Source organism: Vombatus ursinus, unplaced genomic scaffold, assembly GCF_900497805.2.
Source record: "Vombatus ursinus unplaced genomic scaffold, bare-nosed wombat genome assembly UNPS02014813.1, whole genome shotgun sequence".
Classification (NCBI taxonomy): domain Eukaryota; kingdom Metazoa; phylum Chordata; class Mammalia; order Diprotodontia; family Vombatidae; genus Vombatus; species Vombatus ursinus.
Window position 1 is genome coordinate 7,577,913 of NW_020954591.1, and position 22,720 is coordinate 7,600,632.

The 22,720-nt window shown below is 34.6% G+C and overlaps 1 protein-coding gene across 3 annotated transcripts in view; it reads right to left on the reverse strand.

Annotated features, from left to right (window-relative positions):
- Window positions 1–22,720, reverse strand: part of BRCA2 (BRCA2 DNA repair associated) — a 72,408-nt gene that overhangs the window by 38,216 nt on the left and 11,472 nt on the right. For 2 of the 3 annotated variants that reach the window (XM_027835258.1, XM_027835257.1), the window contains exons 1-2: window positions 13,497–13,955; window positions 7,784–12,646 (exon numbers count right to left, since the gene is read on the reverse strand). In XM_027835258.1, the coding sequence (XP_027691059.1) occupies window positions 7,784–12,646; window positions 13,497–13,920 (5,287 nt within the window). In that variant the 5' untranslated portion in view covers window positions 13,921–13,955. Of the gene's footprint in view, window positions 1–7,783; window positions 12,647–13,496; window positions 14,604–15,951; window positions 16,067–20,891; window positions 20,942–22,720 lie in introns of those variants that run through there. The other variant, XM_027835256.1, reaches the window with a different exon arrangement.

Below are 22,720 nucleotides of genomic sequence, written 5' to 3' on the forward strand. Positions count from 1 at the left end.
TTTTCAAGCCCCATACAGTACTGTCTTCCACTTTCCTCTCAGCAAAGTGCCCTGGCCCCAACCTTACTAAGGAAATAGAGGTCATAAGCTTTCTCATCTCCTGAATTCTATACCCCCAAATGCCCTGACATAATCCCCCCACTCTTTCCTTTGCTCCTGTCTCTGGCAAACAAGTGGCTCTTCTCCACGTGTCCTTGATCCCACGGCTTCCACTATCCTTCATGAAGTTGGCCCACTATCATCTCTCCTCCTTCTAATATCGTCCTTCGCCCTTCAAAGAGGCACAATCTTTGAAAGACGTATCCATGAAGATGTCACTCCTCTGCTCAAGAAGCTTCAGTGTCTCTCAACTGGCTGTAAGTTCACATATAAATTCTTTCATTGGAGATTAACATACTTTAGTCTAATTCCAATCTGCCTTTTGAGACTTATTTTATATTATTCTCCCCCCCATATTTTCTGTTCTGGCTAAGCTGGCCTACAAGGTGCTGTTCCTCAAAAAGAATATTCCATCTCCTGCCCTCATCCCTTACATAGGACAAACCCTACATCGGGAATGCAATTCCTTCTCACCTCTACATCTTAGAACTCACCTGGGCTTTCTTCAAGTTTCAATTCAGTGCCTACTACCTCCTACATGAGGTCTTTCTTGATCTCCCCAGTTGTTAATGCTGCCCCACATTTCCTGAAGCATTTTTGTAGCTACTAATTTGTGTACAGGCTGTATTTCCCCAAGAGAATCATCAAACTTCTTGACAGCAGGGACTTCCATTTCTGCCCTTGTATTCCCAACACCAAGGACAGAATCTTACATGAAGTGCTTAATAAATTTCATTCAACTGAATTAAACCTGACTTGTTGAATTGAATCACCCTTATGAGATACCTCAGATAACTATTTTTCAATGCTTTGAAAACTGTTATCTCCAAGACAAATTTCCTAGGTGAAAATGATCTCATTTGGCCAGGCTCTCTCACTTTGGCTTCCTTTGTGCTATTTCTATTTCTTTGTATATAGCCAGACTAGGTATGGTTTTTAAATTTCTAAGAGTATCTTCTAATTTGTGGAAAACAATGCATATATATAATGAATAAGCCATTATTGTGTATAACAGTTGAAAACAGAGTAAAAGTATGGTAGTGAAGTAATCTTATGGTAGGAAGGTGGAAATTTTTTAAATCAAGGGCCACTGAACCAAAGGAAAAATCAATTAGGTAAAATGTAATTAATTCTTTTATCTTCTTAAGAAATACACAAAGTTCAACTCTTTTACTTTTTAATAAGGGCAGGGAACAAAAACAAATTAAGTAAGAACAACAAAAAAAATTATACTATATTATATTTAGCCAAAGGAAACATATCCAAAGCAAAAAAAGACCAAAAGGGAAATAAGAAGAGAAGGAATGAGAAAACAAGATACAAGGAATAGAAAAAAAAGCCCAGATATCTCAACCATACTGTTTCCAAGTCCCCAAATCCCACCCTAACTAGAACTCTGCTGATAGAAAACTGAACCCTTTCTTACTCAAATACACTGAAACCTCTATAGCCTGGCCTTTCGCTCAGTTAAAGTAGCTCTCAAATTTTTCTCTATCCCATTTCTTTTTCTACCTGAATGTATCTAAAAAGCATCTGATTTTAGGCCACCAATTCACTTCTGGTCTGTTTTCTAGTTTCTATATAATTGGCTACATGTGATTAGTGCTGCCCAAGAATCTGTCCTGGCTCTCTTCTCCTTCTATACTATTTCACTTGGTGATCCCATCAACTCCCATAGATTAAATTATCATACCTATGCAGATGAATCTCAAATCTATTTACTTCTCCTTACCTCTCACCTGACCTCCAGAGACATTTCAAACAGGATGTCCCATAAACACCCTAAACTTGACATGTCTAAAATTGAATCCATTATCTTTCCCCACAAACCCTCCCCTCTTCCTAAGGGTACCACCAACCTCCTAATCACCTAGGCTCAAAATGTAGGTGCCATCTTTGAATCCATACTCTCTCCCCCATTAGACTCCAAGTTTTTTGAGACCAAGAGCTGTATTTTACCATTCTTTGTATACCTAGAGTTTAGCGCAGTACCTGGCACTGAGTAGGCATTTAATAAATGCTTCTTTTTTTCCCTTATTTAACCTCTTTCCTTTTTTGAATAGCGTCTTTTCTCATTCAATGGTCTTTTTGATTTTTCCAGGTAATTGTGTGGATTCTCTTTTCAAATGTCTGATATTTTCAATATTTAATATCCTGCTTTATGAAAGCCCAATGGAATATTTTTGAAATAGTCTTTTTTTCGGGTTAACTTTTCAAAGTGGGCAGGTAGGTGGCACTGTAGATAGAGTAGCAGGCCTAGAGTCAGAAAGACTCGTTTTCTTGAGGTCAGATGTGGTCTCAGACACTAACTAGCTATGTGACTCTGGACAAGTCACGAACTCTTTGCCTCAGTTTCCTCATCTGTAAAATGAGCTGGAAAAGGAAATGGCAAACCACTCCAGTATCTTTGCCAAGAAAACTCCAAATGGGGTCACAAAAATTCAGACACAAGTGAAATGACTCAACAACAACAAAGCATTTTAAAACACTCATTTTCCTGCTGAATTATTTGTACTATGAACACTATTACATAGGGTCCACAAAGGAAAGGGCCCAATTTTAAAGAGTAACATCCTCGTCTTTTAGATTTAAAAGCCATGTTCTGTTTTCTAATTACAGGAAAGAATAAATTTATGATGGAGAAAAGGACACCCAAACACAGGATTTAAGACAACTTACAAAATTAAACAATTAACAAATTAACCAATTAAAATAGGACAATTGAGAACAGAAACACAATAGAGACTATCCAAAAGGAATATATGGATGATATTTTATGAAATACCCAAGATGAACCAATTAATATAACTGAGCATTAAATCTGGTTTTAAATTATTCCGTTTTTGTTTTACATATTTTTACTGTCTATTAAAAAGAAAGCACAGCAATTGGTCAGCAGGAAAATTTTTTTTTCTTATGGCTAAATTCAATAAGTAATTTATTGCATGAGCTCTGATATGAGACACTCTAAGTAATATATTGAGTAGGGTTGTCAACTCTTGTTATGACAAAGACAGAGAAATGTTATTTCTTAAACTGAAATTTAAAATGTGTTGTTTGTAAGAAAGATACTTGAAGCAGAAAGATACAGAGTTAAAACAAGGGATTGTAACATAACCTATTATGCTTTATATGAAGTAAAAAAGGCAGAGATAGTAATTAGGATCTCAGACAAAGCAACATCAAATATAGTTTGAGAGACAGAGAAAGAAAGAAAAAAATAGGTAAACTACATTTTGCAAAAAGGTGCCACAGACAATGAATTATTATCTAAACATATATGCACCAAATGTCTTAGCATCTAAGTCCCTAAAGGAAAAGTTAAATGAATTATAGGAAAAAACACAGTAAAATGATAAAAGTAGGAGACCTTAATTTATCTCTCACAGACCTATATTAATGTAAAAAAAAAATAAAAGATAGATGAAGAACCAGAATTTCAGAAAATTTATATAGGACAGCATTCTGGTGAATAAAGATTAGAAATAGAAAATAATATACTTATTTTTAGCTATACATAGCAAGTTCACAAAAATTGACCAAATATTAGGGCGTAAAAATCTCACAAATCAAATGGGTTTCTTATAAAGGATCTCTAATAAAGGTCAAGGCAATAATACTGAATAGAAACCCAATGAACGTATTTTTGTGGTGGCTGACTTAATGTGGTCCAGGCATTTTCTTCCTATCTACCATGCTGCTAATTCAAGCCTTGACTTATACTTCCTCAGCCTCCTCTCCCCTGTGATTGGAGAGCTGGAGGATGGAGTACTAAACTCCTCCTGATGCTTTCCTTTATAGGAGGCAGAAACTGGACCTTTCATGCTTACTCCCCTCTGTATCTGCTGCTCTGTCTGGTTTCAACTCCATGGAACAAGATGCCCTGTCTCCTACTCTCTTACCCCCTCCCCTGCTTTCCTGTCTCCTTTGGTGTATTGTCTCTCCCTTCCCACTACCCCCCAATTAGATTCTAACTTCCCAGAGGGCAGGGACAGTCTTTCTTTTCATTAATTGTATCCCCAGGGCTGAGCACAGTGCCTAGAACATAGCAGGCACTCAATAAATATTTACTGGATTGATCCAAATTAATATAAAAAAAAAGTAGTATGTACAAGGCACTGCACTTGATGAATTAACATTAAAAAACATTTATTAAAAACATAGTATGTACAAGGCACTGTACTTGATGAATTAATATTAAAAAAACATTTATTAGGGGCAGCTAGGTGGCTCAGTCAATAGAGTTCTGGTCTTGGAGTCAGGAGGACCTGAGTTCAAATCCAGCCTCAGACACTTAACACTTACTAGCTGTGTGACCCTGGGCAAGTCACTTAACCTCGACTGCCTCACCCAAAAAAAAAATTATTAAAAATCTAGTATGTACAAGATACTGTACTTAATGCTGGGGATATATAAAAAAAGCACACATATAAGTACAAAATATGCATAGAAGATATAAGTAATGTGAAGATGTAGCAAGCATAAGCAAATAATTAAGAGGGATGTTTTGAAATAAACTATGAGCAGAAATGAGGAAAGAAATGAATTTCAAACTGGAGGGACAGGTGCAAAGGTATATCAAAAGAAAATGGGACTCTATATATGGGAAACAGCTAGTGAACCAGTTTGACTAATACAGATAGCATAGGAAGGGGAATAATATGAAATAAGACCAGAAGGGCAGTTGTAAAGTTTGAAGAGAAAAGTTTGTGGAGAAAGATAAATTTCATTTTGTACACATTGAATTTGTGATGCCTGTGGGACCAGTTATCTGTGGATGAATATCTATCTAGCAAGTAGTAAGTAATAAGGACTAGACTTTAGTAAAGACATTAGGTCAGCATATATAGATTTGGGAGTTATCAGCATAAGAGATAACTAAAACCATGGGAGCTGGGACCAGGACTTAAGGTACTGAAGGACTGACTGTCTTGTAGGGTAAGACTTATCTTTTGTTTGTCTCCAGAGTGTAGAGGTAGGAGCAATGCATGGAAGCTGTGAAGAGGCAAGTATAGAACTGATGTGACACAAAACTTCCTAAGGCTCAGAGCTGTCTGAAAGTGGAATGGGTTGCAACTGCCTGAGGGAGTATGTGTTCCCTCTCCCTCATGGGTCTTCAAACAGGGGTGGGATGACCACTTGTTGGTTTTGTTATGTTGGGGATTCCTTTTGTTTGTGGGTTGACTTCCTGAGATCTTTCTATTCTCAAATTTGGTTGTGAAAAAACCTTAGGTAGTACCCACCCTTTGTGAACAGGAACAGGATGATGAGAGACCCTTCTCAGGAAAGGTCAAACAGGGAAGAAGGATCAAGACTGCAGCAGTACTGAAACCAATGGAAAAGAGACTAGACTGTCCAAGAAGAGGGGACAGTTGACAGTGTCAAAAGCCACAAAAGCTTTGTAGACTTGGAATCATCCTTGATTCTTGATTCTGCCTTACCTGCACATCCAGTATTCTGCCAAGTCTTGTTCATCCTCTGACCTCACTATTTCTTTCCTTTAAGAACCACAAAGATCTTAAAGATACAAGAAACTTAAAAACAAAAAACTAGGCCTGAATCCCAGAAAATTTTATGTATTATTTTTGACCAAGAATGTATTTTAAAATTAAGATTACTTTCAAAAAGTCATGGGGGGAGGTACTTAGCTTTAAAAAAAGATCCTCTGGACCGGATATGGAGAAAACCCAAGAGAAAATTGGAGGAAAAATGGTATATGAAGAGTTAAGTACTCATAAAAATACTTTTCAATTGTAATTAACAAGTTACTATCTTAATCACCATAGTGTGATTAAAAACCAATTATGGTACTGAATCAGTTACCAGTATATACACAATATACACTGTTTTAGGCACTGTGCTAAGCTCCAGTTAGGTTGGGGAGTAGGGGTGGGGGGAAGAAGAATACAGAAAAGCAAAAATAAGTTTTTTTGTTTTGTTTGTGAGGCAATTGGGGTCAAGTGACTTGCCCAGGGTTACACAGCTAGTAAGCATCAAGTGTCTGAGGTTGGATTTGAACTCATGTCTTTCTGACTCCAGGGCCGGTGCTCTATCCCCTGACGCTACCTAGCTGCTTCCAAAAATTAGTTTTTAAAAAGAATTAAGAGAGCATTTCAGATAAAGAAAAAAGGCAGGAGAATGGAAAGGAAAGAAAGATTATTAGAGATAATATTTTGTGTTTCTTAAGTTTGGGGATAGGAAGCAAAAAAACTGGTAATGTAGCAAAATGAACAAGAATGTAATGAAGAATGGTAGAAGACAAAATAAATAAGTGATGGAATGTAAGTAAACTGAAATGTAAATGGACTATAAAATGAAAAAGGGTAAGAGAATGACTTTAAAGCAAGATCCAATAACATGTTGTTTATAGGAAATATATTTAATCCCCAAAGATATAAATAGATTTAAGTTGAAAAGACAAGCCAAAATTTATTATGCTACAACTACCTGGCTTTGCTATGATAGCAAACAAAGCTAAATTCAAATAGGATGGCATTAAGAGCTAAAAATAAGGAAATACACTTAAAGGTTTCACAAATAAAAAGAGCATATTAATTTTAAATATGTAAGTGTCATATATCGTATCGCATATCCTACATAGCAATAACATTTTTGAAGGAATTGAATATGAAATATCTAGAAAACTAATAGTAGCTTTCAGCAACCCAATTTATCAAAATGTGACAAATTTATTTAAAAAGGTAAATTTAAAAGTTATACATGAAGTTATGATTTACACACATGTGTATGAATGTATGTATATACATGTGTGTGTGTGTGTGTACATACACACACATATCCTCTACTAAAGTCTTACAGTAAAGACTTATCATAGGTTTCCTGAAGGTTATGATAGTACTTGCAAACTGGAAGATCCTACACTAAGCCAGAAAGGCTTCCACGTATGGCCCTGGTGAAATCTGTCATCAAAATGGCTGCAAAATAATAAATTTTTTTTGACAATGAAGCACTTCACTAAGTTATAGAAGAATTATAAATTGTCAATAGAGGGAGTAGCCACATTAATTATAATAGATTTTTGAGGTATTAAAGTATAAAGGGAACTAGAAGTCAAGAATTTACATTCCCCCCACCCCCTGCCCAATCCACATTAATTGTTTTCTTAGTAACAGAGAAGTCATAGGTAATTTGGAAAGGCAAAAGTTGTAAACATTATATTTATGAACTAAAATAAGTAATTGCAGGCTGTGAACTCAACTACTGGAGAAAGCATTCCTATTAATGAAACTTTAATTCACTGTGTAATATGTGATGATTCACTTGAATTACCTACCAAGATCAAAATGTAAATGGTTTTAAGATTTTATCCCTCATTTGATTTTTTTCACTGTTCTAAAGGAAAATGCTATAGGTTGGATGAAATGAACCTGAACACTATGTACCTATATATGCAAAATGTTATCAAATAGCCTTGTAATATTCAAATAGTATTATACTATAAATACAATCATTGGTGTCATTATAAACTACTGTAAAAATACCTGAATATAGGTAACTCCCATTAGGAGCTATTATTTCACGGATTGAATGAGTCAAATTACATTCCCCTAAACATAAACTACACATGTCTAATACAATTTGGTTAGATCAATAATATCAAACAAGGGGATTCACTCTATTTAACTAATAAATTGTACACTGAAAAAAAATTTAAGAGACCTACCATGTGAAGCATGTTTTTCCATTCTTCTTTTCCCAAATCTTGAATTTAGCTGCATGTGCTCTTTGTTTTTATAAGTAAAAAAGGACTGTTTGGCATTATGAGGCAATTCAGAATCTGTGAGTTCATCATCTTGCATAAAAGCTTTGGCAATTTCCATTGCTTCTCTATCAAGAGAATTTTCTGGGGCTTTGGAGTTGGGAGAAGAAACTCGTAGGCTTCTTTTGACAGGAAAATCAGCTAAAATTTCATCACCTTCCACGTTCACATTCTTATGGCCAACTTGTTCTTTTTTCAAAAATGAAATATCTTTAGCGGGAGTCAGCTTAGTTTCTAAAGGTGACTGCATCTCATCTTGTTTAAACTGATCACAAGAAACTTTAGTAGTGTTACTATTTTCTGAAGAATTTATTTCAACATTAAAATTATTTGAGAAGTTGAGCTCTTTATTACAAGTTTCTTCACTTTTGGAATTTGCAATATGTTTTGGGTTTTTACCACCATCAATACAAAGAACAGGAGACAGAGCTTTTGGTGTAACATTTTGTGTAGATTCAGGTAAATGCTCAACACAACATTCACTTTTCATTAAATCAAATTCTGCTAACATGCCTTTAACTTTCTTCAATGCATTTTCAGAGATTAGAACCTGTTTTCCACTTGCTGTACTAAATCCAGTGTTGTTATGTAATTTTGGTATATTACCTAAATAGTTCTTCTTTTCTGACAGTAGGTTAGTTTTTGCATGTAACACGGCATTTTCTTCTCCTAATAATGTTTCTGGATGGCTTTCACTATCTTTAAAGGATATCACAGGAAGTAATGTCTCAGAATTATTTTCTATTTCAGAAAATACTTGTCTGGCTTTCTGTAATGAATTGTCTGATACTTGTACAGGTTTGCCATTGGCTGTACAAAAAATCCCAACAGAAGAGCTACAATCAGTCACTCTTCCCATAGTAGATTTATACAAATCAGAAATTTTAGAATTTATTTGACAATGTGACAGTTCAGAGTCCATCTCTAATCCAGTATTTGTTGACATATTTTCAAGTTGTGCTAGTTTACTGTATTTTTTATTTGAAACAAAAATATTCTCGCCCTCAAAAGATTTAAGAGAAATGTCCTGTTTGTTTCCCAATGTCTTAGAAATATCTTTTACAATTTCCATTTCATTATTTTCTGATTTGGTCTCAATATTTGGTTTAAGGAACTTATCACAATCGTTTATAAACATCTCTCTTGCTTTTTGTACTGCTTCGTTTGAAATGTGAACTGTCTTGCCACTTGCTGTAGTGAACGCAGGTGGTCTTACCTTAAGACATGATATTCCCTTATCAGATGTGTGCTCTGAGAAGAAATCTGCATTATCTGAATGATAAAAATCAGACCTTTTTGTATCATGTTTTAAATTATGTTTAATCTTTGACCCATTACTTAAATTAGTTGAATCTTGCTTATCAGAGATACAATTTTTGTCTTCAACTGAAGATGTATTTGAAGTATTTAAAGGCACAAGTTTCTCCACTTGGACATCATAGTCTGCTTTTAAACATCTGGTCCCATCAACATTAGAGACGTTTCCTCCTAAATCTTCTAAGTCTCTCTCTCTAATACATTTTCTTGCTGCCAGAAATGAAGTCTCACTTACAGAAATGCTTTTACCATGTCCTGTATGAAATCCCAAACCTGAAATTCCAACAGGCAAATCAGTAGACTGTTTTGTATCAGACAACATACAATTTTCTTTACTTTCTTTATTTTCAGATAGTTTTTCTTCAAATAAAAAACTATTTGAAGGTTCATTAGAAGGAGCACTATCAGTTATTTTAGGTGGACCTGCAGTTGTAATAGAAACAAGGATTTTTTCATCATCACCCTGATAATTTTGCATTTCTTCCCACATCGGGGCATTATTTAACTCAACCATCTCATAAGCTTGTCCATGTTTTTCACTAGCTTCTTCTCTTTGCTTAAAAAGTTCTGTCTCAAGATTCTTAATGTGAGTAATGTCATTTTCTAAATTTTCCTCAACAAAAAAGTGCTTTACTTTAGCCAGAGATTTATTTGAAATTACAACTTTTTTTCCACTAGCAGTATGAAAACCTACCATACTACATTCTTTCCATTTTTTGTTTTCAATTTTTGGTCCCTGTTGGATAGATATCAACTGATTTTTAGTAGCACCAAGAGCCATTTCTTCTGTTTCACTTTCAATTAAGTTTTTTTCCTCTTTCCCTGAAGGTTCCATTGGTTTATTACAAGCAACATTTGGCATTTTCAAAATCAAAGGAAGTGAAAAATTATTTAATTCTTTTACTGAGCATTCTTCAGCAAACAGATGTGTAACTTTATTTAAAGATTCCTTTGAGACCATAATATTTCTACCACTCGCAGTCTGAAAATGCTGTAGGTAACAGGAATTTTCATTTTCTCTAATTTTTTGCTCCTTTTGATTAGAAACCAACTCTTCCACTTGGCTTATGTTCAAGGTAAACATTTCTTCATCTTTAACAGCTTCTTCCAAGCAAGTTAAATCTAACAATTCTTCAATTTGATAATTTTCTTGTTTTATAAGTTGATTAGACATTCTCGGATGTATATTTTGCTGACCAATTGATGACAAGTCATTGATTTCTCTTTGACTGTTATTACTTGAATTAGGTACAACAGATCCTTTTAATTTACTATTATCTTTATGTGAACTAATAGATAATGGACAACTACTCTTTTTATTTTCTGGGTCTCTGCTGCAATTTAATATGTTTTCTTCAACAAAAATGCCAGTACTATTCTCAATGATGTTTTGTGGTTTGTGTACACATGTAGCATCTTTCCCTTGAAAATCTTCATTGTTATTAAAATTTGCAATCTTGAATGTAGGAATAATATTAGACTTATGACTTCTACCTAAAGAACCATTCCTAAAATTCTGCAAAGGCGTTTCCTCACCTATCTCCTCAATATCACTGAATAATGTCATAGCTTTTTGTAAAGCTTCTTTGGAAACATTCATCTTTCTTCCAAGAGCAGTACAAAAGCCTTTAAACTTCCCTTCATTTTTAGTAAAAATATCAGTACAGGTGACTTGTCCAGAGTTACTTTTTGGTAAACCAACAATTTTTTGCTTTACATTAATTACCACGTCAGAGTTCACAATTAAATCTACTTGTTTAGGAGCTCTGTTATTATCTATCTCATTTTTAGCTCCAAAATAACCATCATGCTCAACAGTGTTCTGGACCTCGTAAGTATTTAAGTTGCTTAACTCATCTACTGCTTTGTTGGTGGATATTTCAAGCGTTTGTACTGTAGGACTTTGTTTTCTGAACTGTGTAAATTCAAACTGGCTTCCTGTTTCTTCCAAAATTGTGGAAAGCTCTGTAATTTCTGCTTTTTGGCTAGCTGTTAAACTATGGCTAAGATCAAGATCTTTTTTTGATGATAAGTCTTCCAGAATTACATCAGTATCTTTCTTGTTAATAACAAATACGTTACTCTGGACATCCTTAGACATAGTATGGCTTGCTTCTGAATTCCAAGCTGGGAAAGAATTCTTGATTTGGTTTTCAGTATCTAAATCAGTCTTGATATTTTCTGCTGCTACTAAAGTTGACATGTTCACAATTTCTACAGAAGAGCAACTGTCATAGTGCTGTTCAATATCTCTAAAGAAAAGTTTCCCTTTCTTGATGTTGTGTTCAGAGAGTATTATCTCCTTACTGGAAGCTGTTTTGAATCCACTACCAAAATTCTTATTTGAGTCAGGACTGAAATTTCCTGCCCACTTTCCCAAATAATTATCTTCATTTTTCTTTGATTTCACATTAGTATCAATAGTACTTTCCAACTTTGGAGCCTTGTTTTTATTCTGGCTGTCTCCTATAAATTCGGGAACCACTTCTGATGAAAAATAATCTGTGCACAACTCTTGAATTGTCTGTTTGCAATCTATTTCTGCAGAGTTCTCAGGAATAGACACTCCTAAATAAGAGAAATTAGTCTCAAAGAATTCCTCAGAACTGTCCATAATTTGTACATTCTTTTTATCTATTGTTTGAAAAAGGAAGTTATCTTTATTCAAAGGCAAATGTTCCTCAGCATATGGTTCAACAGCTGTTTTTTCTGTAATGGAAATAGTTTTTTCCTGGTCTTCTAGGCTTACAAAGAGGTCAGCATTTTTGTTGATCTGTGCTCCCAAAGAAATTGATATTTCTTCACATTTTTCAGATGATATTTGTTGAGCTTCTCCTGAAATTTCATTTAAAACTTCAGTTTCTTGATTCTTCTTAAAGTGGCTATTAGTAATGCTCTCTGTTAGTTCAGAACTAACTTTATTTGTGACAAAAGCTGAATCAGAGTTTCTCCTAAATCTTAGTTTTTGTTTCATTTTGCATAAAGGTTCCTTTTCTCCATAAATCACAACAGAAAATTCTGGTGGATCCTGAGGAAGTTGAGTTAAAGTAATAATGGGATTAATTGAGTCATTTAAAGTTCTATTTTTTGTTGGAAAGTGAATATTTTGTCCAATATTCCTCAATTCTATTTCTGTATGCTTCCTTGTTAGGAGGCATGCTGCAGCCAAGACTTGTTCTTTTGTATTTGAAACTCCTGGACTTTTTGAAGCATTGTTGTAGCCTCTTTTTTGAGACTCTGACTGATTACCAGCTTCTGTTATAGTTGACTCTAGATCCTCTCTATTTATTTTTACTTCTTTAAAATTTACATCCTGAGGTGTTACTTCATTCTGAGGAAAACTGCTAAAACATTCTTCCTGCATTGTTTTGTCAGGACCAGTTAAGGAGACAGTCTGTTCTTCAGGATTAAATCGTAAACATTTTCTTTTGACAGAGGAATCCAAAACATCTAAGAACAACAACAACAAAAGAGAAGAGTTCAATTTAGAAACAATGTTAAAAAAACAGGGTAGATAATTTTCACTAAGTTAAAAAAGTCAGCTTCTAAGAAAAGATTACATGATGAGCAAAAGTTCAGTTTCACTAATTTAATAATGATAGTTCAAACCCTAAAAGTTAAACCACTCTCCAGAAAAATGTAAATAAAGTAGTATATTTTACAAAGGCAGCATAAACTGCACTAATACTTTTGGGACATCCTGTATTTGAGTGTCAACATGAAGTAATGGATAGCAAGCTAGTGTTAGAACCAGGAAGAGCTGGGTTAGATTCTTGATTTTGACAAATACTCATTGTGGTAGGGAAAGTCCTGGGAAAGTCACTTAATCTCTCAGCAGCAAAAATAAAAAAGTACTTTGTCCATTTAAGGCTGAACTTGTATGAAACATAACTAGCATCTGCTAAATAATTTTATTAAGTGTTTCCCATTAAACTCAGAAAAGCAATTGCACAGTTACATAATTATATTTCAGAAAAATCTATGCAACAAGCTTTAAAACATTTAATATAAAGCTTTTACCTTAAATGTAATAGTGGGGATACAGTTTTTATTTAAGGTCTTGATGTTTATGGAATTCTTGCTCTGACTCAGGATATACATATATCTAAACACTGAGGTCTAATTGGTTACTAGTCCAAAAAAAACCAATTAAATAATTATAAATGGTCTGAATTTAGATGAAGCACAACAGATGTTAAATTAATATCAATGTTATTTCTGTGTAATTTTTTTTTATTCACAGGTGTTTAGACACCTAATGCTATATCATGGTAGGAAGAAATTCATAACCCATAAGTACCTGAAAGAGCATTTGTGAATTCAGGATGAGCTTCAGAAGAATTCGATTCTAAATGTGATGATGCAGAACAGTTCTTTGATCCTATTTCTTGAGCTTTTTGTATTTTTTCTCCTTCACAAGATGTATCATCATTCACAACATAAATAAACTTTTTTGTCTTTTTTTTTAAATGAGAAATTATACCTGTACTGTTCAAAGGTGATGAGTTACATTTGGCAATTGTTGGACAGTTTCCTTTACCATCTGTATTTGGAGACAAGGAACCATATTCTTCAGGACAAACAATATCATTTACAGAAGACTTGGGATTTTCCAGTTTATTTCCAAGAACTTTAGATTCCGTTGTAATGTTCGTGTTGATTGTGCAAAAGGAAAAGCCATCCATGCTGATGGTTTCTTCAGATGTTTGCCCCGTCTTGAACATGGAACTTTTTCTATCTTGATATAAAGAATTCAGTGAAGAACTTTCAGGAGATGTCTGTTTTAATAACAGAACAGTTTTCTTCTGAGGTGTGCTAATTATCTCTTCATCCTCCTTATATACTGATATTTCTACATTTTTAAAAGTAGTTAAACTGGAACATTCATTGTCTGAATTTGCTGATCTTTCTCCTGAATTCTGGTCAAAAAAAGAAACAGGTGGCAGCGGTGTTTTCTCTATCTGTGTTACATCTAGACCAGAAAGGTTTAGTTGAGACCACTGAGTTGCTGAGGATGACACATCATCCTTCAACAATTTTTCATTAACATTCTCAATGGTCTTCTGAATTTCATTTTTTGTTACTTTTGAAATGGATGGATAATAGTATTCTAGTTCAACTTCAGATGTACTTGAATACTTATCCTTATTTAATTTTTCAGTCTCTTCACATTCATTAGTTTTTATTTTAAAATATTTTTTCCTAGTCTTATCAAGTTTTACTTTTCGTAGACTTCCTATTTCATAACCAGGGAAACAGAATGAAGCATCATCTTCTACAGGTGTATCAATGACTGGATCACATACTTCATCTTTCATAACATTTGGCATATTTCTCATCATTTTTCCACCATAGTCTTCAAAGTTATTCCCATCACCAAATGAATCATCTATCATTTTTTCCAATTCTGTCAAATTAAAAACACACCATTATAAAAATCATTTAAAAACACCATTCAATTCATATCAAATCAAACAAAAATAATATGAAGTTATTTTGTTATTACAAAAATATCCATGTATATATATATATACATATAATCAGTTGAACAGAAAGGGGAGAGGGATATCTCCATTCAAATTATATGAAAGTAATAAAATGCTAAACATTTTCAAATATACTTAATTCTAATTTTTACTTAAGTCTTTGCCCTAGATTTTAAGGTTCAGTTACTACTGTTTCATATTTTCATGTTTCTCATATTTTCAGCAACAGGGCTGAAAAATTCAATTCAACAACCTAAGTACCCATGTGCTAAACAATCAGGATACAAAGACAAAAACAAAGTAGTCCTTGAGAAGGTCATCTTGGTATTATTTATAATATCTATCTCATCAAATTCAACAAAACTTATGAAGTAGCTAAAGATTTGACCTCACTAAGTACCTAAGGAATACTCATGTTTTTAATCTCCAAACTACTCAAGATATTGTTTATTCTTATAGTGACCTCAGTGTTTTCTATTCTTTTGAAAAAGGCAGCAGGTGGAGTGGAGAGAGAACTGGGCTTTGAAGTTAGGAGAGACGGGTTGAAATATCAACATGGAGACTTACTTTATGTTCATAAGCAAATAACTTACTCTCTCTGAGTCACAGTTGTCTCATTTGTAAAATGAGGCATGTACAGGCACCTACCTGACAGAGTTGTCGTAAGGATCAAATGAAGTAACTGTACAAAGCTCTTCACAAATCTTAAAACTCAATAAAAATGCAGGGTGTCCCAAAAGTCACAGTCAAGTTTTTGTAAGTTTTAAACTGCACTAAGACTTTTGGAATAACCTGTATAAATGTGAGCCACAGAATATTCTTTTACCAATGACAGTCAAATCAAATTCCCATTTTCCCTTCAGTATGTACTCTTTATTCACTCCCCAAATAAAATTATTAAACTGAGAATTTTAAGATAAATCTAGATACTCACTTTAGAAAAAAACAAAACTGCGGCCTAGTATTGGGAAATGAACATTGGACTAAGAGATGGAAAAGCTGAGTTTCAGTCTCGGGGGACACTTTCTAGCTGCATGACTTTGGGCAAACCTCTTCACTTCCAGGAGCTTCCATTTATTACCCAAGTGTAAAATGGGAGTAAAAATACTCTCATTGATTATATCATAAGGATGCTGTGAAAGCAGAGATTTGTATAACAGTGGAATGGCCTTATAGGCTTTTCTCCCTTTCACCTGCGTGGCAAAGAAAGCATCTAACTGTAGACAAAGACTAACAAGACAAAGCAAATCAGTAAACACAGATTCTTACCCTGGCTTGTGACGTTGTCTTCTGCATGTGTGTTTTCAACGTTTGGTACAGAAGAGGTGGTCCTATCAAGTCTCTGAGGACTTTCACCTTGCTGAGATAAAGACTTTTGCAACATCTGCAAAAATTAAAATACTAACATAGAAATTCTAAGCTTTGCATTTTTATATGTATTAAACACCTAAATTTTAAGAAGTCAGTGACAAAACCTACTTCTAAAGGTAGTCTCAAAAATTACTTTAGAGAAATTTTAATAAATTACTTATTAGGGTATATGAGACTACAGGTGAAGAAAAATATTAGAGATAGTAGAGAGTGGGAAAAATGGAATAGGAAGACAGTAAAGCTATGGTATAAGACAAATTCAGATGGGAAGTAAAGTTATGAAGGTCCTGAGACTGGAATCTAGGAAAGTAGAATTTCAGTTTGGATTAAGCATAAAGGAAGAACTGTCAAGTATCAAGGATAAATTCCATAGTAGTGGGCAACAATGGAGCCAGGGAGAATAAGGTCACCATAGAAGTATAACCCTAACTTCAGTAGTCCCTCCCACAAAGACTACGAATATTGTTTGAAGCTACAAAAACAAGCCTTAGCTTTTTTAAATCATTCTAAAAACAAAATTTAACCATGTCTGCTACTCTACCAAATATTTCACTTAATGAGTAAAGATTAATCATTAAGATTAAATTTATACACTATGTCAATAAATACCAAGCAAAAAAGGTACTACTGAACCAAAAATTACTGTAACAATGAATACACAGGTGAGTTCTATGGAATTTATACTTGAATGTGTTATCTGGTAATTTCTCCCAGGTAATAATCATTTGAGAGGCAGTGTGCCATAGCGGACAGAAAATCCTGGAGTCAAGAATACCCGCGGTTTGAGTCCTGTCTCTGACACAGAGGTCAGAGACCCTGGGGTCCTGGACAAGCTGCTCACCCTCTCCATACCTTTCTAATACTACACTGCAGAATAGGTGGCAATCTTCATTGCTGTAGGGAATATTTTCAGGAGGAGTTACCAGTACCAATGAAATCACAAGACCAGGACAATAATCACTCAGAAATGATTCAAATTAAATTTCATGAATAAGGAACTTTCTGTTCCATATCTTGATTATAGATTATAGACTGCAATGAGTCAGCTAATCTGAGTGTCCAAAGTAAGACAGCATATGTGATAATCCTGCTGTAATTTTCCCCACTTATGCTTATGTCCTGTTCCAGGTACGTTTTGACATTAATGAGCTGAAGAACATACAAGAGACAGCAAACAGGATGAAAGACTTTGAAATCATCACATAAGACTGATGAAAGGAATTAAGGAATATTAATAGCAATAACAGCTATCATTTACATAACACTTTACAGTTTGAAAAGCACTTTACAACTATTATCTCATATTATGTTCGTAACAACCCCTGGGAAGTAGGTACTATTATTAACCCCATTTTACAGATGAGGAAATTAAGGCAGACAAAGGTTAAGTGACTTGCCACAGCTGGTAAGTATCTGAGGTAGCATTTGAACTCAGATTTTCCTAACTCCAGGCCCAGTGGTCTTTCCACGAAGCCACCTAGCTGTCTAAGGGGGTAGAGATCTCTCTCTTCTCTGTCACTGGCTAGAACTCTGCCTCCATTTTGTTCCCCCAATACAGGACTAATTACAACTCTATTAACTGTTTATTATTTATGCATTACTTCCATGAGGCATAGTAATGACTGTATCATTAAGTACATAGTAGATTAACTTGAATATAAGACTAAATTCTGTTCATTTATGCATTACTCAGCCTTAGTGTCAAAGAGCCTGATGTATACAACTTACTGAACATAAAAAGTTGTTTGGGAGAAATCAATAAATTATTAACTGCCTAGGTGATTTCAAGTAAGGTCCCAAGTCCTAATCCATGTCTTCTCTAGGAAGATTGGGAGTAGAAGATTGCTTGCATAATGAGCATTAATTAAGCATCTACTACGTTCCAGGCACTGTGTTTGGTGCTGGAGATACAAATACAAATAATTAAACAATCTTAACCCTCAAAGAATCCATAAATTGTTTGTATACCCACTGTAGAATAGAGCTTAGGGAATCTTATCCCAAAAGATGCTCATTAGACAGGTAAGTGGCATAGGAATAAGAGTGTGCCAAACTTGAAATCAGAAGACAAGACTTCAAATCCTGCATAAGACACTTATTAGCTATGTAATCCGGGACAAGTCACTTAAACTGTTTGACTCAGTTTCCCCATCTATAAAATGGGGATAAAAATAGCATCTACTTCCTAGGGCTGTTATAAGGATAAAATAATACTGTAAGCACTTTGAAAATTTTAAGGCACTCTATAAATGCTATTATTATTATTGTTATTAAAAATTTCCCAGCAGAATAGCTGGGAATATCATTGCTCTCTCCCCATGGCAAGCCTGGTGCCAGGTGAACATGTCTTTGACACTAGTAGTACTTGTGAACAAATTTATGCCTATTAATTTCCATCCCTACAGTGACTACATGACATGTAAGATAATGCTGATTTCAATGTTTTAAAAGTACACTATTTTAATAAGGCTTTACAAAAAGACCATTATTCTAATTTCTGCTTTAGAAAGGGCAAACAACAACAAAATAACAGTCCTCAAGCTCAATCTCCTATACAAGAACCCTTTCTGCATTCACCAAAACACTGCTTAGGCACTATCAATTTTTAAAGCTCTCTGCTCAAACATTTAAAAAAAATTAGAGCTAATTAATAATAAGCCTTTCTTCCCTGACCTCAAAAAGCATTTGGTTCAAACTATTCTTCTGCACTTATATATCATTTTACATTCCTTAGTTGTTTGAGACTTTCAACATGATGGCAGAGGAAAAAATTGGATGTTAATGTAACTCCCAAGTACACTAACTTAAATACATAAAAAAAAGCCAAATAGCAACAAAAATTACAAGAGAGAAAAGTAAATGCTCCCCCACAAGATAGTTCCTACTAAAAACCTAAACCCACAAAAAAACCAGAAAGCTGCATTACTGCCCAGCTGGCCCCGCTAAGTGCACTCAGTGTAATTGTTTGATGGAGCCCTCTCTTTTCAGACAGAAAAGGCTTGTCTAATTACTTTGAAGTTTCTTCTTGGTTATGGATCTAGTCTGAGCCCCAATATTTCTTCTCCCTTTAATGGGGGGACTTGCTACACCCTGGTAATGAAGAAAGCAAACCTGACTAGAGACCACGGTTGAAGCCCTAGGTGATTTAATGAACATGGCAACGGAAAGGAAATCTAACCTGAACCCGAAAATAAGGGACACACTAAGAAGGCAATTAGAAGTTAACAGTCAAGAAACATGTAGATGTCACTGTAAAAAGCCTGAAACATCAGTATACAGGCACTGTATCTAATTGGCATATTGCTTATAGTCTAACATTGCTTTCCACTGTAGTAAAATTTCTATACACTTTAAATAGTCAATCATGTTCTTATAGAATGGACAAAGTAGGGAGACAGCACAGCATGAGAGAAATAAGGGAGAGACTATAGACCAGGCACACGAATCTTTTAAAATGAAAATTCTTCATTTGGAGAGTAGCATTGAAAAGTTAGCAAGGCAAAATGAGGAAATCAGCACAGGCAAAAAGGAAACAAAATAACCACTTTTTGCAGATCATATAATGGTTTAATTAGAAAACCCTAGAAATTTATCTAAAAAATTAGTTGAAACAATAATGTTAACAAAGTAGGAGGAAATGAAATAAATCCACATAAATCATCAACATTTTTTTATATTAGTAATAAAACCTAGCAGGAAGAGATAAAAAGAGAAACCTTGTTTAAAATAACTGCAGAGGGCATAAAATACTTGAGAGTCTACCTACGGACACAAAGGAGCTATATAAATACAAGTACAAAACATTCTTTTTAGTAATAGAGAAACCTAAATAATTGGATAAATATTAATTGCTCATGGGTAGGCTGATCCACTATACTAAGAAGAATAATACCTAAATTAATTTACTTATTCAGTGATATGTCAACCAAATAACCATAGGATTGTTTTGTAAAACTAGAAAAAATAACAAAATTCACCTGGAGAAACAATAAGTGAAAATCAAAAAGGAAATTTAAGAAGGAAAGTGGAAGCCTAGCCTAACCAGATTTCAAACCATACTACAAAGCAGTAATCCTCAAAATGATTTGGTAATGGTTAAAAAACAGAAAGATCAATCAATGGCATAGGATGTGTACAACATACATGAGCAAAAGAACACAGTAGGCAAACATCTGATAAATGTGGGAAACACAGCTGTTGGGTGAAGAACTCACTACAGACAGGGGAAAATTTCTGAACCAAACAGGACAAGTAGAGGTTCAGAGGAGAAAAAGTAGATAATTTGGATCACACGAAATTGAAAAGATTCTGTACAAACAAAACCAATGAAGCTAAAATTATAAGGGAAGCAGTTAAATGGGAAAAAAAAATCTTTGTAATATGTTTCTCTGATAAAGGTCTCATTTCTAAACATATGGGGAACTGATTAAAATTTATAAAAATAAGAGCCATATCCCAGCTGATAAATGGTCAAAAAGAGTTTTCTTTTTCTTTTCTTTTTTATTGGGGGGGGAGAGAAAGGATAGAAAATGTTTTTGTTAATTACAATTATTTTAATAAATAACTTATTAGTATTTTTTAAAGTTACCATTTATGAAACTGGTCAGGAAACCATTTGGCTAGGGACTGTATTTTGAAACATACATATTAATTAAAACTTAGTTTATTTGGATTTCTTTTGTTTACATAATTCTACTGGATTGAGAATTTAAATTTTTTCAATGCTGGACTATTGCTGACTCCATCACAATTTAATTACTGAAGATCTGAAAGTACTATATAAGGATTTGAAAGTACAAAGGAAAACAGCATACCACAGATTCATAAAATGTACTTACAATTGTAGTATCATTAGGAATTCTAGTTCCAGAAGTCTGACCATCTCTGACTGAAAAAAAAACATTAAATTTTATATAATACTGTTAATAGTCAGAAAAGGTAGTGTGGACAATTGTCCTCATGGCTTCATAAACAAACATTTGTCTGGTAGGCAATGAGAGAGAAGCAATGCCGAAAGAAATCCCACTTGCATTTTGGCTGCTGTGCTCCTGGGTCACAGATGTGCCCTATTACCACAAATCAAAGGTGCCTCATGTCAGCCAGGGGCTCTAGAGGTGGCCATTCAACTCATCTCCCACTCTCCATGTGCCAAATCTTTTCAGGTCTCCTCAAGTGCTCAACTACACCTTGATCTCACACATTTACAATGGTAAATGAGCCTTCTATTCCCTAAGAATGCAACTCCAGTTTCTTAGCAACATCATCCATTGGAATGTGGTGCGGGGAACAGAAGTCTGGGCCTGGAGTCAGGAAGACCTTGGTTCAAATCTAGCTTCAGACATTTAGTAGCTGTGTGACCCTGGGCGAGTCACTTAACCCCTTAACCCTTTTGTCTCATTCACCTACCTCCCAGGATTGTTATGAGGATCAAATTAGATAATAATGATAAAGTACTTACCACAGTGCCTGGCACATAGTAGATGCTATATAAATGTTAGCTATCATCACCTATTCTCTCTTCTTACCTATCACAAAAGGTTTCCCTATACTAAGGCAAATGTTCTTCAAACCACACCCAATTCTCTAATTAATCATCCTCCTCCCCTTCAAACATTTGATATTTATATGATGCTTTACAGTTTATCAAGTGCTTTATGAACAATCTATCACTTGATCTTTTCTTCAATCTCTTTCTTGCTACTGCTCCTTCCCATCTACTTTTAAATCATGGTCAGGTCTCCCCAATCCTAGAGCAAAGCTTCCCTTGATCCTAATATCCCAAACAGCTATAGTTCCCTTTCCTTCTTCTATTTCACTGCTAAATTACTTGAAGATGTTTTCTACACCCTATGCCTCCAACAAAATCAATCTCTTCTCAACCTGTTAAAATTTCACTTCAGTCTCCTCTACTCTATTTGGCTTTTACAATTCACTTTCCTCCTAACCATTCTAGCTGCTTCTTTCAAAGTCACCATAAAGCTAATAGCAAAGTCAACAGTCTTTTGCTACAGAACTCGGCCTTCATGACTTTCTTTCCCAAACTTTTTGATCCTGATGAGCAACCCCTCCCACTACGTATCTTCCCTCCTCTGGTTTTAGACACACCACATTCTTGATTATTCTACCTTAAGCCTCTGCTTCTGATTGCTCTGAGGGCGTTTCATACTCCTCCCCAAATTCCTGTCCTTTGTTGCCCTCCTCTCCCTCTGCACTCTCTACCCTCACCATCTCACTGCTCCCCAGAGCTTCAACTATTCTCTGTATGAAGATGACTCCCAAATTTAGCCTTCTAGGCCTGACCATTCTTTTGAGCTCCACACCTGAATTCTCATATACCTAACCATCATATACTGACCATTCTCATAAATTGACCATCTATCTATATCCAGATGTCTCACCAATACCTCAAACTAAGTTAACCCTCTTTCCTCCTAAACCCCTTTCTGACTTCACTATTCTGTCAACAATCTGCTCAGACTCAGCCCCTTTTCAAATCCTTGGGCCTTTATAATTTGGTTTATTCCAGTAGGAAAATATTGCCTTCAAACATCTAAATAATTCACATAGATCACATCCTTTGAGGCTTGTGGGTTAAGAAATAAATGTCTAAATTTAAAGCCTATTTGAGAGTCAAAATAATGTTCTTCATTCAGTTAACATCACATAT